Below are 17,332 nucleotides of genomic sequence, written 5' to 3' on the forward strand. Positions count from 1 at the left end.
AAGCAAAACATCGGAGATGTTACGGTGGATCTCAACCAGCACAGGTCGAGGTTTTGCTGTCCCGAATTCAACCCCCACGATTTTTTGGCCCTTCTCAATGATCGGCAGCGTAGACTGAGACGACTTTGTGTCGAGCATATATGTTTCTCGTGTCGCAAGTAGTCTTCGGTCCTCGGAGTACGAGGGCCTCACGCTGCTGGCGAAGAGAATCTTGGAGCCGAAGACACCGCAAACCATTATATATGGAAGTTTCGGAGTATCCCTGTACATTTTCTGGGACAGTGTCAGTAGCCTTTCGGCTCGATTTGCATGTATATCAAGGGTGGGCACGGTGTGGTTCAGTGCGGTTCAACCCCTAAACTAGAATCGGAATCGGAAAATATCAACAGTTCGATTCGGTGCGGTTCCACTTAAATTTATTACTAGAACCGTGCCATTCGGTGTACAACGGTTCCGATTTGGTTTTTGTCGGTTTACGGTTCCGAATACTAAATTATTTGAACACCAAATCATCATGCATTCACATAGGTCTTCTAAAACGATTATATAAAGTTGCATACAACACAAATCCTTTTTAATGCAAATATCTTTGGCAGTGGCACCAAGTTAACAAAAAGAGACAATTAAAAGAAATATACATTGGTCGGTCAGCAAACAAAAAAAAAATCAAGAATTTAAACAGCATTGGTCTCCTGATATTGGAAGCAGCAGCAATAGCGGCAAGCAAATGTAACATTTGTGGGTGGGTGAGCCCTAATTGGGATGGATTCACTGTTTTGCAACTTGATGAAACTAATGTTTCAACCTATTATACCATGACAAGTGTATATATATATATATATATATATAATTTATTTATTTATTATTAATAAAATGGTTAGGTTCGGTTCCGATCGGTTCTTGTTCCTTCGAAACCAAACCGGAACCATTTTGAACCGGTCCAGTTCCCTTTTTAACTCAAAGTTGACTTTTTTAGTCAACATGATTTTTTTTCAGTTTTTTTCCATACGGTTCGATGATGTTTTGCGGTTTGACTGTTTTTATGCCCACCCCTAAGCTAAATCATCTGGGACTTTTTTGGGTGCTCCAGAGTGTTTGGTATTATGAATATTTTAACCCTCAGTTTCATTTAAAATTATAAAAATTAAAATCTAACAGTTAAAATATCAAGACCACTCGAGCATCTAAGAATTTTTTTAAATAATGATTGAGAAATAATTTTCGCACTCCCTTTTTCTTTTAGCACGTCTTTTTTAGTTTCTATACTTTCGATAATTTGATTTAAGCAATAATAATAAAAAATGTCCAGGAAAAACAGAGCGTTCAGAAACCCAAACCCATTGGGTTCTACAAAGTTGGCCTATTAACTCGACATCTTCCCTAAGTCGCGGAGCTAATGAAGCAAATATCAGCAACGGCGTCCAAAGTAGGCTCCTTGAAGCTCTGAAACTCAACGTTCTTGCACATCTGCGTGCGTCACCGCAACTGTCAGATGAACCTGGTTTGTAGCAGAACCGGAAAATTGTAGCTGGAAGGTTGGTATGTTTTGCTTCTGCTGCAATTTGGTAAGAAGCAGCAGCTCAAATAGAAATGTTTGAATGCGACCGTGACACTGCCGGTCTGCCACCACATGGTGTTAGACTGTTCCATCCAGCACCAGTAACCTTGACATTCGATATCCTCACATAGTAAGTAATTCATGACTTATCTAACGCATCTATGCAAATTCGAGACGCTAATCTGTCATGGAAGAAAGGTATCCATAGCGGGGAACGCATTAGACAACGGAATCAAATAAAGAAGATTTCGCTTCTTGGTCTTATCTTGTTTTAGGTAAAGAATCAAATAAAGAGACATCGACGGAGGAAATGGAAATCGAATCCAGAAACAGAAACAACTTCCATCAAAGCAAACAAACAGTTTCTATTGGTAAACTCAAATATCAAGACATTTGAGCAATTACAACATCAACCGAAAACAATGGAAGGAAAGTAAAAACAATGCCTGCATAGTGATGATCTAAGTATACACAATTTGATGCATCACTTAAACGCTTATCGCTATTTGTATAACACAAGTTATATAGCTTAAGATACATACAAGAAGCTCACCGGAGGGCCAAGGAGAAAGTTGCCGGTACACAATTGAAACAGAGCCTGATTGACTTTGACCCTTCGAGTGTAATGTTACAAAATTTCCATCCATCTTCAAAGTAAAGGACAATACAACACCGAAACACCAAAACCTCCCAAATCCGCCCGTTCAACTGTCAATGCACTTGAATCCCCTGCAAACCCACAACCAAATCCCAAACAACAAGGCGCAATAACTGCCTTGACATTCGATATCCTCAAATAGTAAGTAATTCATGACTTATCTAACGCATCTATACAAATTCGAGACGCTAATCTATCATGGAAGAAAAGTATCCATAGCGGGGAACGCATTAGACAACGGAATCAAATAAAGAAGATTTCGCTTCTTGGTCTTATCTTGTTTTAGGTAAAGAATCAAATAAAGAGACTAACTGCGGAGGAAAACGAAATCAAATCCAGAAACAGAAACAACTTCCATTAAAGCAAACAAACAGTTTCTATTGGTAAACTCAAATATCAAGACATTTGAGCAATTACAACATCAACCGAAAACAACGGAAGGAAAGTAAAAACAATGCCTGCATAGTGATGATCTAAGTATACACAATTTGATGCATCACATGAAAACGCTTATCACTATTTGTATAACACAAGCTATATAGCTTAAGATACATACAAGACGCTCACCGGAGGGCCAAGGAGAAAGTTGCCGGTACACAATTGAAACAGAGCCTGATTGACTTTGCTAACTTATCCCTCCGAGTGCTTGTTTGTAATGTTACAGAATTTTCATCCGTCTTCAAAGTAAAGCACAATACAACGCCGAAACACCAAAACCTCCCAAATCCACCCATTCAACTGTCAATGCACTTGAATCCCCTGCAAACCCACAACCAAATCCCGAACAACACGGCGCAAACAAACAAGTCAAGGATCAAAACAACCCAAACATGCCTCCTCCAAACTTGCTTGGCCTTTTGGCGGTCACCCGAATGCAAAAGACCACTCTTTTGTGTTGGCAACGGAAAATCTCTAAACCCGCTGCCATTAGCATCATCGCACACATCCACCTTCTTCTCCATTGCAGTCACATCTTTGCAAGGATCGCCATTAACCTCCCCAGATAACCTCCTCTTCTTCTTCAACCCTTCGCTCGGATTCTTCCCAAGCAGCGGTGTCAGCACCATTTTCTTCCCTTTACTCGCACCAAAGCTTAGATTCCGACTGGCTGCCGGCGAATTGGGCGAGTCCGAGGCCATTACTTTTCGAATAATCGAATCAAACTGGACTTGCAAGCAACTGGGGGAAAAATTATCCCGAACCAAGATCGACCCACTTCCACTAACATCCTCAAAACCGGATTTCAACTGGTTTAAGAACGAAAGCGCCTCGGAGTCATCGAGATGGGCATCGCAGATAGCGAAATACACAAAAGGGTCATGACATGAGAAAATGTAAGTCCTTTTTCTTACCGTGTGACTGAACATGGAATGGTGGGGAGGGGCTACCTCCACGCATTGCTGCGCTAAGTTTCCGAGACCCGGCTCTTTCGAAAACTCGCCGAGAATCGTGACCTTGTGGGCAATGCAGGCGTAGAAAATCAGATCCGGATTCGAAATCATCGATTCTTTCTTCCCACCAAAAACAAAACTTTTGAATCTTTTCAATCGAAGATTCAAGGGATGAAGAACAAGATGGGATTTCGACCGTGGGTGTTCGATTCGGAAAGATCGAATCTTTCGAATCCCCAAGACGCCGAAACGTTTCTTATGAGTTTCTCTGCTGCTTTCTCTCTCTCTATACCATTTCCCGGAGGATCGGATTGTGTTTCGTTTCTTTGTCTCTCGGTGTAAATATCTAGGGTTTAGTCTCCTCCGATTGAAGGGAGGAATCAACAGTTGGAATGCGTGGGAATTGAAGGGAAAAGAAACTGAATGACGGCTGGTTTAATCAGTGCCATCGCGGGAGGGATTTATTACGGATGTACCCTTCAATATGCATATTACGCGATACATAAATATGAAAAATGTTATTGGAGTGCCAATAATAATTTCTATTAATATAATGTTATTGGATAATCATAACGGTTCTTGTTTTATTTTCTTGTTTTGCTTATTTATTTATGTAATGTTGTTTGATAGTCAAAATCGTTCATATTATAAATTATTATTTCAAAATTAACTTTGCAAAAAAGTATCAAGTCATGAATCATTTAACCGTTCAGTTATAATCGTTCAGTTATAATATGCTCTAAATTTTAATGTTTAAGTGAAAAATATGATGTGTCTATTTATTGAATAACAACTAGATGACTAAATATTTTTTATTTCTTTTAATTTTTTAATTTTTTTTTATATATATGACATTTACAATGATCTTGAAAATAAACAGTTTTTAGAGGTAGCAAATCAACTCATTTAGTTGTTAGTGGTTACTCATTAAGACACATTTAGTTTGATTTCACATTACACCATTGTCACTACTATCAATCTTATCTCTATATTATCGTTATATCAAATAAACAAAATCTTAATGAACACCCATTAAGACACATTTAGTCTGATTCACTTTACACTATTATTAACATTATCAATCTCATCTATATATTATAATGATATTACATTAAACGAATTTTAACAATTACTCATCAACAACCAATAAGGTAATTTGCCACTCTAAATCTTCATCATTAAAAAACATGAGAAACAAAGTCGAAAGTGTTCAAATCAAAAAGTCGTTTTTTTTTATATTATCTTTTCAGTAGAAAAAAAGAAAAAAGAAAATAGTTTTTTAGTTGATTGATACAATGTAATTTTATTTTATAATGTGCAACGTGGAAGGTTCACTCCGTGCTTGCTGGCCTGGTTGATGCAAGCAATCACATGTTATCTTTTGTTTATATTTTGGTGTGGGGCACGAACTTGTATACTTCCGGTGGCGGTCCATTGGCAAAGAGAAAAGTGTATTGGTAAATGATTTTCAGGTTTTATTCGAAGAAACTGCCATAAAAAGAAATTTTAAATTATTGTGATTTGTTGACAAAAAAGAATGACTCCTTTAATATGATAATTTTCGTTTCATATTATTCAAACAATAACTGTGATCTGTTGATAAAAAGAATCACTCTTCTAACATTTTAAATAAATCAAGAGATAATCAGGAACTTAAAAGGAGAAAATGTGTGAAATACATAGGAGTTGATTAAAGTGGTTAAGCTAGAAAAAAAGAGAATGTTAGATGATTGACAATGGACAACGCAAGAAAGAAAATTTACATTTCACAAAACGATAAAATATAGAAAGGCGTATCCACTACTACAAAAGGACCTAATAGTGTCAGTTGTTGCGTCGGTTTAATATTATATAGTGGCGAAAAAGAGATTTGCGACACTCACTGAAGATGACGTTGTATTTACTGTCGCTTATAAGCGTCATAAAATTTCTATGTCACTTTTAAACCGACGTAAAAAATTAGTGTCGCTTATAACCGACATATATTTTAATATTTTTAAGTACTGGCGTCGCTTTTAAGCGACATAAACTATGGGTGTCGGTTTTAGGCGACACTAATTCTTGTTTTTAATATTTTAAATCCTGCGTCGGTTTTGAGCGCCATATATTTTGAAAACCAGTGTCGGTTGTAAGCGACACATTGATCGTCTTTATATCCTCTCCCCCGTGTTTTCTTTTTCTTCTCTTGCACTTTTCTTATTCGTTCTTCCAATTTTTACAAAGTCTCCCGTGTTCTCTCTCTTTCAGCTTTCTCCTTTGGTTTTCAAACTTCATTTCCTCTTCACAACAGTAAGTTTTTCTTGCTTATAATATTTTTATTTTCTCTTCTTATGTTTAATTTTTAGTTACAATTTATTTTTGTAGGAAATTTATTTGAGTTGGTTGAGTACATAAAGAATTGTTGACGTCGAAATTCTTCAACAAATCAGGTTTGTATCACTAACTTCTTTAATTTTTAAATTGTATAATACACAAGTTTATTTATTAAAAAAATTATAATTTAAGCACTTAGATAAAATTCTACTATTTTTGTTAAATTAATAAAAATTTAGTCGAATTAATTAATTTTGTCACTCTAATTGTTATTTTAATTTGTTGTTATTTTGATAATTTTTTGTAATTATTTACTAGAATGGATTAGATGAACATAATTTGAATTGTTATGAGAAAATGGAATGAATAATATTTATAAGCATTTATGTTAAATTAACAATATTAAATATAACATAAACTTATAATATTGAGTAATATAAGAATATATTATGTTAATTTTTTTTTTTTTTTTTTGCACTCTAATAAGAATATAACCTAAACTTATAATATTTAGGAATATAAGAATATAAGAATATAACCTTTCATAAGAATATAACCTAAACTTATAATATAAGAATATCCTTTCATATAAGAATATAACCTTTCATATAAGAATATAACCTAAACTTATAATATTTAGGAATATAAGAATATAAGAATATAACCTTTCATAAGAATATAACCTAAACTTATAATATAAGAATATCCTTTCATATAAGAATATAACCTTTCATATAAGAATATAACCTAAACTTATAATAATTAGGAATATAAGAATATATTAATTAATTTTTTTTGCACTCTAATTGTTATTTGAATTTGTTGTTATTTTGATAAGTTTGATAACTTTTGGTTGTTATTTATTAGAATGGATTAGATGAGCATAATTTTGATAACTTTTTGTTGTTATTTTAATTTGTTTTTACTATAATAGGTGTTGAAAATTAAAAGATTGCAATCGTGATAGAGTTCGAGGGGTGAAAGATAGAAATTGAAAATTTTGATAGTTATGCCTACATGATAGGGATTGAAAGATTGTAGGCATCTTAGTGTCAACGTAATATTTTACCTTCGTAAAGTGGTAAAATATGGACAAGATTTGGTTGACAATACCGTGAAATTTTGAAGCGTATACAACTGGAATTAATTTGTTTTTGGATCAAGCAGTTGCAAATGGTGTTGGTCATGATAAGTTTAGATGTCCTTGCAAAAGATGTTGTAATCGATATACTTTTGTTAGGAACACCATTGTTGAACATCTCATATTGTATGATATGGATAAAGATTATAAAAACGCTTGTTGGCGACATCATGGCGAGCAAAACATTGGAGAGCAAAATGTGGGAATTGGAGAAGAAGAAACAGGAGATGAGGTGATTGGCATGCATGATTTTCTTAATGATGTATTTGTCCAACCATTAACAGAAGAAGGTGTTGGGCCATCTACTGAGCCCCCTATTGGGGAAAGGCGTCCAGAAGAGGTGCAGACTTTTTTTAAGTTGCTTGAAGAGACAGATCAAGATTTGTGGCCAGGTTGTAAGGAGTTTAAGAAATTGGAAGCAGTTGTAAGATTGTATCAGATCAAGTGTTTAGCGGGAATGCCTGACGAGATCTTCACCACTTTACTGGAGTTAATTAAAAGAATGTTGCCTGAAGGGGATTGTTTGCCTGAATCTTGTTATAAGGCAAAAAAACTTATAAATGACTTGGGGCTGTCGTATGTGAAAATTGATGCATGTCCCAATGATTGCATGATTTATTGGAAAGATACTTCAGATTTGACCGTGTGCTTAGTTTGTGGTAAATCAAGATATAAAATTACCAATGCAGAGGATAGCTAGAGGAAAAAGGTCACAACAAAGGTTATGTGGTATTTTCCTTTAAAACCACGATTGCAATGATTTTTTATGTCGAAGCATATGGCTGAACATATGAGATGGCATGCAACTGAATGTCCTAAGGATGAGTTTATGAGACATCCTTCAGATTCTCCCGCATGGAAGCATTTGGATAATTTATATCCAGATTTTGCGTCAGAAATTCGAAATGTCCGATTAGGGTTAGCCAGTGATGGATTTAATCCTTTTGGGAAAATGAGGAATGATCATAGCACATGGCCTGTGGTGCTTTCTGTTTATAATTTGCCACCTTGGATGTGCATGAAGCAACCAAATTTGTTATTGTCTTTGTTAATACCAGGACCGCGCAATCCTGGTAAAGAGATTGATGTATACATGATTCCATTGATTGACGAGCTGAATGAGTTGTGGGAGGTGGGCATTTCCACTTATGATGCGTATTCCAACCAAAGTTTTACGATGAAGGCTGCCGTGTTATGGACTATAAGTGATTTTCCGGCTTATGGAATGTTGTCAGGATGGAGTACACATGGCTATAAAGCTTGTCCACATTGCATGCATGATAAAGAATCTATTTACTTGCCAGCGAGTCGCAAGATTTGTTATATGGGGCATCGACGTTTTCTTGAAGATAATCATAGGTTTCGAAGGCAAACCATCACTTTTAATGGTCGTCGAGAGCATCGTAGTGCACCAAGGCAGTGGACTGGTTTACAATGTCTCAAAGAACTTTCTACATTGAGATTTACTTTTGGAAAACCAAACAAGGATGCTTCAGTTGGGCAACGCAGAAGAAGAGCTTCGAGCAGTACAAGTAGTAACAGTCAGTGGAAGAAGAAATCGATTTTTTATGAACTACCTTATTGGAGGCATCTGTTGATTAGACACAATCTTGATGTTATGCATATCGAGAAGAATATATGTGACAGTGTGGTGGGAACATTGCTAAATATAGAAAAGTCTAAAGATGGATTGGCGGCACGTGCAGATCTTGAATACTTGAACATAAGACATAGTCAACACCCACGTAGAGAAGGAAATAGAACATTTCGACCTCCAACATTGTTCACATTGAAAAGAGAAGAAAAAACTGCGTTTTGTAAAGTATTGTCTACTATTCGGGTCCCAGATGGATATTCATCAAATCTGTCGCGATGTGTGCACGTGAATGAACGAAAAATACATGGGTTGAAAAGTCATGATTGCCATGTTTTAATGCAGCAGTTACTCCCGCTTGCAATACGCCCGGTTTTGCCTAAAGCTGTTACTATGGTTTTATTAGAGTTGAGTGCAATTTTTAGACAGTTATTTTACGTGGAGGATACGATTGAAAAAGATTGGCACGTAGTTGTTCGAACTCAGCCAAGAGATTTATTTGACGTGTTAAAGGATAGTGATGCTATTGATGATTATGCCATGCCGAACTTGGATGATCGAATTCTTGATAATGAAAATTTCCATACAAGGGTTGGCGTGGAAGAGACTCCCTTTCTTGAATCATTAGCGTTGCCTACCGGGTTCGTTAATCATGCAAATACCGACGATGAGTTAACAGATGATGACAGGGAATAAATATATTAATTATTTTTTGTATTAATTAGACTTTGTTTCATTTTGTATGCTATGATATCCTATCATAAAATTGTATTTCTGTTTTTTTTTTTTTTTCTTGTTTCCTGTCGCTTTTAACCGACGGCATATGTCATGTGTGTCAGACTTAGCGTCGGTTTTAACCGACGCAACCTTAGCCTATTCCGACGCAATGTTAACCTTACGTCGGTTTTAACCGACGCAACCTTATCCTAAACCGACGCAATGTTAACCTTACGTCGGTTTTATGCGACGCATTATTATCATATTTCGACGCAATGTTGTGAATCATATGTAATAATTATCTATAATTTAACAGTTTTAAAAACTATAATAATTATATATATTAACTTAAAAACTATAATAATTATATATTAATTTAACAGTTTTACACCCCTAAAGACTATAATAATTATAATTATTATTATATATAATTATATATATTAATTTAAAAACTATAATAATTATATATAATTATATATTAATTTAACAGTTTTACACCCCTAAAAACTATAATAAATAATTATTATACGAATTCTACGAAACTAATTTCAACGATCCAACCGTCAAACATGTTTGTATATAATTCGAGATCGTATACGAAAAAAATCGCAAAAAACAAACATTCTGGGATGAAGTAACGGGACAAAAAATTTCGACAGTTATCAACGAAAAATGACGATTTAACGGTTATTTTAAGTCCGATTTTGATGATTTTTTGCAGCTACACTCCTTAAACCTATATGAATACAATGAATGAATTCGATCTTCAAATTAAAATATTTATACTAGTGGATACCACAAAATCTTACGTTATACTTAATGAAAGTGTGAATAAACTCTTAAGTCTTAGTGAATCTATCGTTTTGATGGGATACGCATTCTACGAAACTAATTTCAACGATTCAACCGTCAAACATGTTTGTATATAATTCGAGATCGTATACGAAAAAAATCGCAAAAAACAAACATTCTGGGATGAAGTAACGGGACAAAAAATTTCGACGGTTATCAACGAAAAATGACGATTTAACGGTTATTTTAAGTCTGATTTTGATGATTTTTTGCAGCTACACTCCTTGAACCTATATGAATACAATGAATGAATTCGATCTTCAAATTAAAATATTTATACTAGTGGATACCACAAAATCTTACGTTATACTTAATGAAAGTGTGAATAAACTCTTAAGTCTTAGTGAATCTATCGTTTTGATGGGATATGCATTCTACGAAACTAATTTCAACGATCCAACCGTCAAACATGTTTGTATATAATTCGAGATCGTATACGAAAAAAATCGCAAAAAACAAACATTCTGGGATGAAGTAATGGGACAAAAAAGTTCGACGGTTATCAACGAAAAATGACGATTTAACGGTTATTTTAAGTCCGATTTTGATGATTTTTTGCAGCTACACTCCTTGAACCTATATGAATACAATGAATGAATTCGATCTTCAAATTAAAATATTTATACTAGTGGATACCACAAAATCTTACGTTATACTTAATGAAAGTGAATAAACTCTTAAGTCTTAGTGAATCTATCGTTTTGATGGGATACGCATTCTACGAAACTAATTTCAACGATCCAACCGTCAAACATGTTTGTATATAATTCGAGATCGTATACGAAAAAAATTGCAAAAAACAAACATTCTGGGATGAAGTAACGGGACAAAAAATTTCGACGGTTATCAACGAAAAATGACGATTTAACGGTTATTTTAAGTCCGATTTTGATGATTTTTTGCAGCTACACTCCTTGAACCTATATGAATACAATGAATGAATTCGATCTTCAAATTAAAATATTTATACTAGTGGATACCACAAAATCTTACGTTATACTTAATGAAAGTGTGAATAAACTCTTAAGTCTTAGTGAATCTATTGTTTTGATGGGATACGCATTCTACGAAACTAATTTCAATGATCCAACCGTCAAACATGTTTGTATATAATTCGAGATTGTATACGAAAAAAATCGCAAAAAACAAACATTCTGGGATGAAGTAACGGGACAAAAAATTTCGACGGTTATCAACGAAAAATGACGATTTAACGGTTATTTTAAGTCCGATTTTGATGATTTTTTGCAGCTACACTCCTTGAACCTATATGAATATGATGAATGAATTCGATCTTCAAATTAAAATATTTATACTAGTGGATACCACAAAATCTTACGTTATACTTAATGAAAGTGTGAATAAACTCTTAAGTCTTAGTGAATCTATCGTTTTGATGGGATACGCATTCTACGAAACTAATTTCAACGATCCAACCGTCAAATATGTTTGTATATAATTCGAGATCGTATACGAAAAAAATCGCAAAAAACAAACATTCTGGGATGAAGTAACGGGACAAAAAATTTCGACGGTTATCAACGAAAAATGACGATTTAACGGTTATTTTAAGTCCGATTTTGATGATTTTTTGCAGCTACACTCCTTGAACCTATATGAATACAATGAATGAATTCGATCTTCAAATTAAAATATTTATACTAGTGGATACCACAAAATCTTACGTTATACTTAATGAAAGTGTGAATAAACTCTTAAGTTTTAGTGAATCTATCGTTTTGATGGGATACGCATTCTACGAAACTAATTTCAACGATCCAACCGTCAAACATGTTTGTATATAATTCGAGATCGTATACGAAAAAAACTGCAAAAAACAAACATTCTGGGATGAAGTAACGGGACAAAAAATTTCGACGGTTATCAACGAAAAATGACGATTTAACGGTTATTTTAAGTCTGATTTTGATGATTTTTTGCAGCTACACTCCTTGAACCTATATGAATACAATGAATGAATTCGATCTTCAAATTAAAATATTTATACTAGTGGATACCACAAAATCTTACGTTATACTTAATGAAAGTGTGAATAAACTCTTAAGTCTTAGTGAATCTATTGTTTTGATGGGATACGCATTCTACGAAACTAATTTCAATGATCCAACCGTCAAACATGTTTGTATATAATTCGAGATTGTATACGAAAAAAATCGCAAAAAAAAAACATTCTGGGATGAAGTAACGGGACAAAAAATTTCGACGGTTATCAATGAAAAATGACGATTTAACGGTTATTTTAAGTCCGATTTTGATGATTTTTTGCAGCTACACTCCTTGAACCTATATGAATACAATGAATGAATTCGATCTTCAAATTAAAATATTTATACTAGTGGATACCACAAAATCTTACGTTATACTTAATGAAAGTGTGATGATCAATGAAAATTGATGATTTTGTAAAAAGAATAAAATGCAAGCTTTGAGTTACATTGGCAAGGTTTAAACTTTTGAGAAATGCTCATCTAATCCATTATAGTAAATAACAACCAAATGTTATCAAAGTTATCAAAATAACAACAAATTAAATGTTATCAAAGTCATCTAATCCATTATAGTAAATAACAACCAAATGTTATCAAAGTTAAACTTTTGAGAAATGCTCATCTAATCCATAATATATACTTATATTACTAAATATTATAAGTTTATGTTATATTTAATATTGTTAATTTAACATAAATGCTTATAAATATTATTCATTCCATTTTCTCAAAACAACTCAAATTATGTTCATCTAATCCATTCTAGTAAATAACAACAAAAAATTATCAAAATAAAAACAAATTAAAATAACAATTACAGTGCAAAAAAAATTGATTCAACTTAATAAATTTATTTATTAAAATATTATATGAGATAACTGATTACTTTTTAATTTTGGATTAAAATTTTTTAATTTTTTTGTTTCTATTTTTATCCTTGTTCTCTTTTTTTTGTAACTTAAAACTTTTTTTTTTATGTTGGGCGGGAATTTTCCTGGTTTTTTTGCACGGGGGAATGGGTTGGAAGACTTTGTCAGTCATTATCATATCAAATTATGCTTATAGTGGCTTTAACCGATGCAAAATTATACAATTTCGAGAGTATCTGCTACAATGGATTTTCTGTCAGAGACACTGCACAAATTTGTTCTTTTTTCGACGCAAATTTTATCTTATTTCGACACAAACTTGTTCTTATTTCGATGTTATAAAAATCTGTCAGTCTAACGTCGGTTTTAACCGACGCAATGTGGCCTAATTTCGACGGTACTGACATAGTATGTCAGCCTATAATGATGGCTGAGTCAGACGGTACTGTCCTCAGTCAAAAGCTATAAGACATAGTGTCGGTTTTAAGCGACACAATGGGTCCTTATTTCGACGCAATGGGTCCTTATTTCGACACTATGCCACATAACGTCGGTTTTAACCGACGCAATGGTCTGAAAATTATGTCAAGCTTTCTGCCCAAAGTATGTCAAGCCCAAAGTATGTCAGGTCTGTAGCTTTCTGCCCAAAGTATGTCAGGTTTGTGTAGGCTTTCTGTCAAAGTCAGACCTTGTGTCGGTTTTAACCGACGCAAAGTGTTCATATTTCGACGCTATGCAATTATCCACATTTAATCTTCTTGATTTCCTATCTCTGTCTCTCGTCTCTATCCCCCACTTCCCCACCCACTTCCCCACTTCTGTCTCTCGTCTCTATCCCCCACTTCCCCACTTTTGTCTTTCATCTCTATCCCCCACTTCAGCCATATTCCTTCCACTTCTGTCTCTTGTCTCTTTCCCCCATTTCAGCCATATTCCTTCTCCTTCCATTAAATTTTGCTATGGATAGTTCTCGTGAAGATCAACGTTCTGAAGAACGTCACTTGGAAGAGGACGAGGGTGATGCTAGTTCTTTTTTGAATTGTTATTAATCTCAGTTTTTATTTTTATTTTTTTGTGTGTGTGTTTGAACTATTATTATTGCTAAATTGATAATATACATTTGTTTCCTGGTTTTTAATTGTGTGTTTGTATTAACAAGGTACATCTCAACGGAGGCGTGGACCCTCAATTCCTAAATGGACGAAACAACTTTGTTCGTTTGATTCGTCCGGAAAATGCATTAGTGATAATGCTAGTGCTTTTTTAAAACATGTAGCAGCGGAGGTTAGGGACTATAGAAATCTGCCGTTGGAGAAAGATTGGCGTAAGGTTACGGAAGAAGATAAGGAAGCTTTCTGGAATAGAATAAAGGTATATATAGATGTTTTTATTTTTAGTTGAAAATAGAAGAATAGGTCAATGATTGTAATAATATTTGACTAGCGTGATTTTTTTTGTTTTTTGTTTTTATGTATGTAGGGAAATATTTTTTTTGAAGATGCAGATATAGTAAAAATGCCTTTGATCCGTCATATGACGCTTAAGATTGCAGAGCATGCGCACAAAGAGTTTAGAAATAAGTTAAAAAAAAAGTATTACACTAAAAGAGCAGAAGAGGTGCGTAGCGAGCCTCATCCTGATGTGATTCCTGCCCAGTGGGATGATTTGTTGGCATATTGGAATAGAGACAAAACAAAGGTAAACCTTACACGATTTATTTCGTTATAACTTTAAAGTTGCCTAATATAATCTTTTTTTTTTTCGTTCGTTTTTTTTTCAGGAGGTTGCTGAAAAAAATAAGATTAATCGGGGACTGAAATCAATGAACCATACTACTGGTACAAAATCCTTTGCAAGAGTGCGGGAAGAATATGTATGGATTGTACATTTTGAAGAGATGATTAATTTTAAATAATTATATTTATTTTTAGTATGAGGTTTGCTTAATTTGTTTGTATGAAATTTTATTTTTGATAAAGCGGAAGAAGCATGGGAAAGAAGCAGATCCTGTAACCTTTTTTCGTGAATGTCATACACGAAAAGATAAAACATGGATTGATGAAACATCGGAGCGTACAGGGGTAATTGATTTTTTCGTGTTTGTATTTGATTTTATTAGTATTTATTATCTATAGCTTATTTTTCTGTTTTACGATTGAATTTTTGTTTTTAAAAATTGTAATGCAAGTCAACAATGGAGAGCAACCTGCAAACATTGATTGAGTCGGGCCAAGACGATAATGAAGATCTTAGGACCCAAGTTTATGTTGATACTATGGGTCCTGAGAGGTATAATAGAGTCAGAGGATACGGTCATAGTGTGACTCCTGATATGGTGTCTTATGCATCTTCTTCATCTTCTACATCAATTTCCTCCAGGAGATCATCTAAGAGTTTAATGGCGTTGCTGATGACTCAAAATAATGAGTTGAAAATGAGGGACGAAAATAATAATAAACGGATTTCGGACCTAGAGAACAAGCAAAATCAGTTGTTTGCATGGTTTTTTCAAAGATTTCAGCCACAACCACCGTATAGCCCGTGAACCCAACAATCAGGCCACAGTCAACCTCCTTAACAGTCAGGCCAAAGTCAGCCTCCCCCTGCATATCCGTATGTTGGCCATAATCAGCAACCTCCATATCATGTGTATCCGATGCCTGCGTAGCCCATGCCATACATGCAGCAGCCACCTTATCAAGTGCCAGTATATCGACCTGAGATGGCTGCTCCTAGTGGATCTTTTCCTGAAGTTCCAGTTGGGGGGTTTTCTGGAATGCTTGCAGGTGTTGGATTTGATGTGGACTTGTCGAGGATTTTTGGATCAGATGGAGGATCTCAAGCAGAAGGATCTGGACGACGTTCAGGCGCAGATTCGGTTGGGTAGTTTAATTGGTTCTTTTTCTTGTCGGTTAAATACGACAGTATAATTGGTCTATCTTTTTGTTTTTTTATGTTATGTTTGTAATGTCGGATTTAATGTTTGTTACGACGGACGACTTTTTGGATTTTATGTGAAATGTTAGATGTACAGTTTGGCACTATTGTTTTTGTTATTTATTTTCATTAATGTTTATTTAGATCTTAAAATTTATAATTTTGATTATATAATTTACTTTAGTTGGAATTAATTGAAATTGCATGCAGTTGTCCATCTATTTTTATTATTATTAACAAATATAGTGTCGGTTAAGACCGTTACTAGATTTTATATTTTATTTATTTAATTGTTATCTAACGTCGGTTTAAGGAATATTTTATTTATTTAATTTTAATATTATGTCGCTTTAAAGTGACAGTAGACTGCATACTTTATAATTAAATAGCTGATGCACGTGTAAGTATGCGTCGCATTAAACCGACGTTAAGATTAGTGTCGCTTTAAAGCGACACTGTGTAGTGGCGGATTAAGCTCAAAAAGCGACACTGAAGCCCTTTCGCGACGCTAGCAATAGTGTCGCTATTGAAAAGCGACATTACATTGTTTAATGTCGGATTTGTGCCAAATTTTCGACAGAAATTTGATTTCTCGTCGGTTTGTCCTCCGCCGGTGATAGCATATATTGTAGTAGTGATCGTTTAAAATATTTGGATTGCTTGAATAGGGTTTAGGTGATTTTATCTTTCCGTATATACAAGAATTAGGTTTTCTTTTCTCTAGTTAATTAGGAGTTCCTATATTCATTAGATTTCCCATTTACTCTTAGAATTAGCGTTTGATGCCTATATAAAGAGGTTCATCTTGGGGTTGTAATTCAGATTAACTCTTAATATTTTCAATTAACTTTAGAAGTTTTCTTCATTTTCCGATAGACTTCGAAATACTGATGAATTTCTGTTTGTGTTATTGAATTCAACGCTTGTCGATCCTTCTATCTTATTTTCCCAGTGTGTTAGAAACTAGATCAGTCACGTCGGAAAAATTGTGTTAAAACTAGAATTTGATATAGAACATGCTTGTATTGAGGACAAAAGTTTTATAATATAACTAGATGAATAATTATTATTTTCATCTAAAGTATTTTGAGTAATCCATCTTTCTAGCAGAGAAGTCAACTTAGGACCTTTCTTCTTCTTTGTTTATAGAGAAATTTTCCGTGCGCTAGAAATATGACTCGGTTTATTAAGTATTATGAAACAATTGGTGACAAAAAAAATATATTATCGTACCAAACCTCGTTGGAGTTGACTTTCTTAATTTTGCAGAAACCAACCGGAGGAAGCAAATCA

The 17,332-nt window shown here is 34.1% G+C and overlaps 1 protein-coding gene and 1 pseudogene across 2 annotated transcripts; one reads left to right on the forward strand and one right to left on the reverse strand.

Annotated features, from left to right (window-relative positions):
• Positions 1-1,266: 1,266 nt before the first annotated feature.
• LOC137734840 (phytolongin Phyl2.2) lies at positions 1,267-4,034 on the reverse strand. Of its 2 annotated transcripts, XM_088697008.1 has the most exons (3): positions 2,784-4,034; positions 2,112-2,329; positions 1,267-1,740 (listed from the first exon to the last, which is right to left on the reverse strand). In XM_088697008.1, the coding sequence occupies exon 1, from the start codon at positions 3,716-3,718 to the stop codon at positions 2,951-2,953; it is 768 nt and encodes a 255-aa protein (XP_088553134.1). In that variant the 5' UTR covers positions 3,719-4,034; the 3' UTR covers positions 1,267-1,740; positions 2,112-2,329; positions 2,784-2,950. The 2 variants fall into 2 exon arrangements, with proteins under 2 accessions (XP_088553134.1, XP_088553133.1); XM_088697007.1 differs by lacking the exon at positions 1,267-1,740 and having other exon boundaries at positions 1,881-2,333; positions 2,784-4,013.
• Positions 4,035-7,194: 3,160 nt separating this feature from the next.
• On the forward strand, positions 7,195-9,038 carry LOC148696035 (uncharacterized; annotated as a pseudogene).
• Positions 9,039-17,332: the final 8,294 nt, after the last annotated feature.

This window comes from Pyrus communis, chromosome 7 (genome assembly GCF_041283825.1).
Source record: "Pyrus communis isolate YQ-2024b chromosome 7, ASM4128382v1, whole genome shotgun sequence".
NCBI classification, from domain to species: domain Eukaryota; kingdom Viridiplantae; phylum Streptophyta; class Magnoliopsida; order Rosales; family Rosaceae; genus Pyrus; species Pyrus communis.

Excerpts from the sequence above, each read along its gene's own strand:
- LOC137734840 (XM_088697008.1), bottom strand. The coding sequence starts at position 3,718 with ATGATTTCGAATCCGGATCTGATTTTCTACGCCTGCATTGCCCACAAG.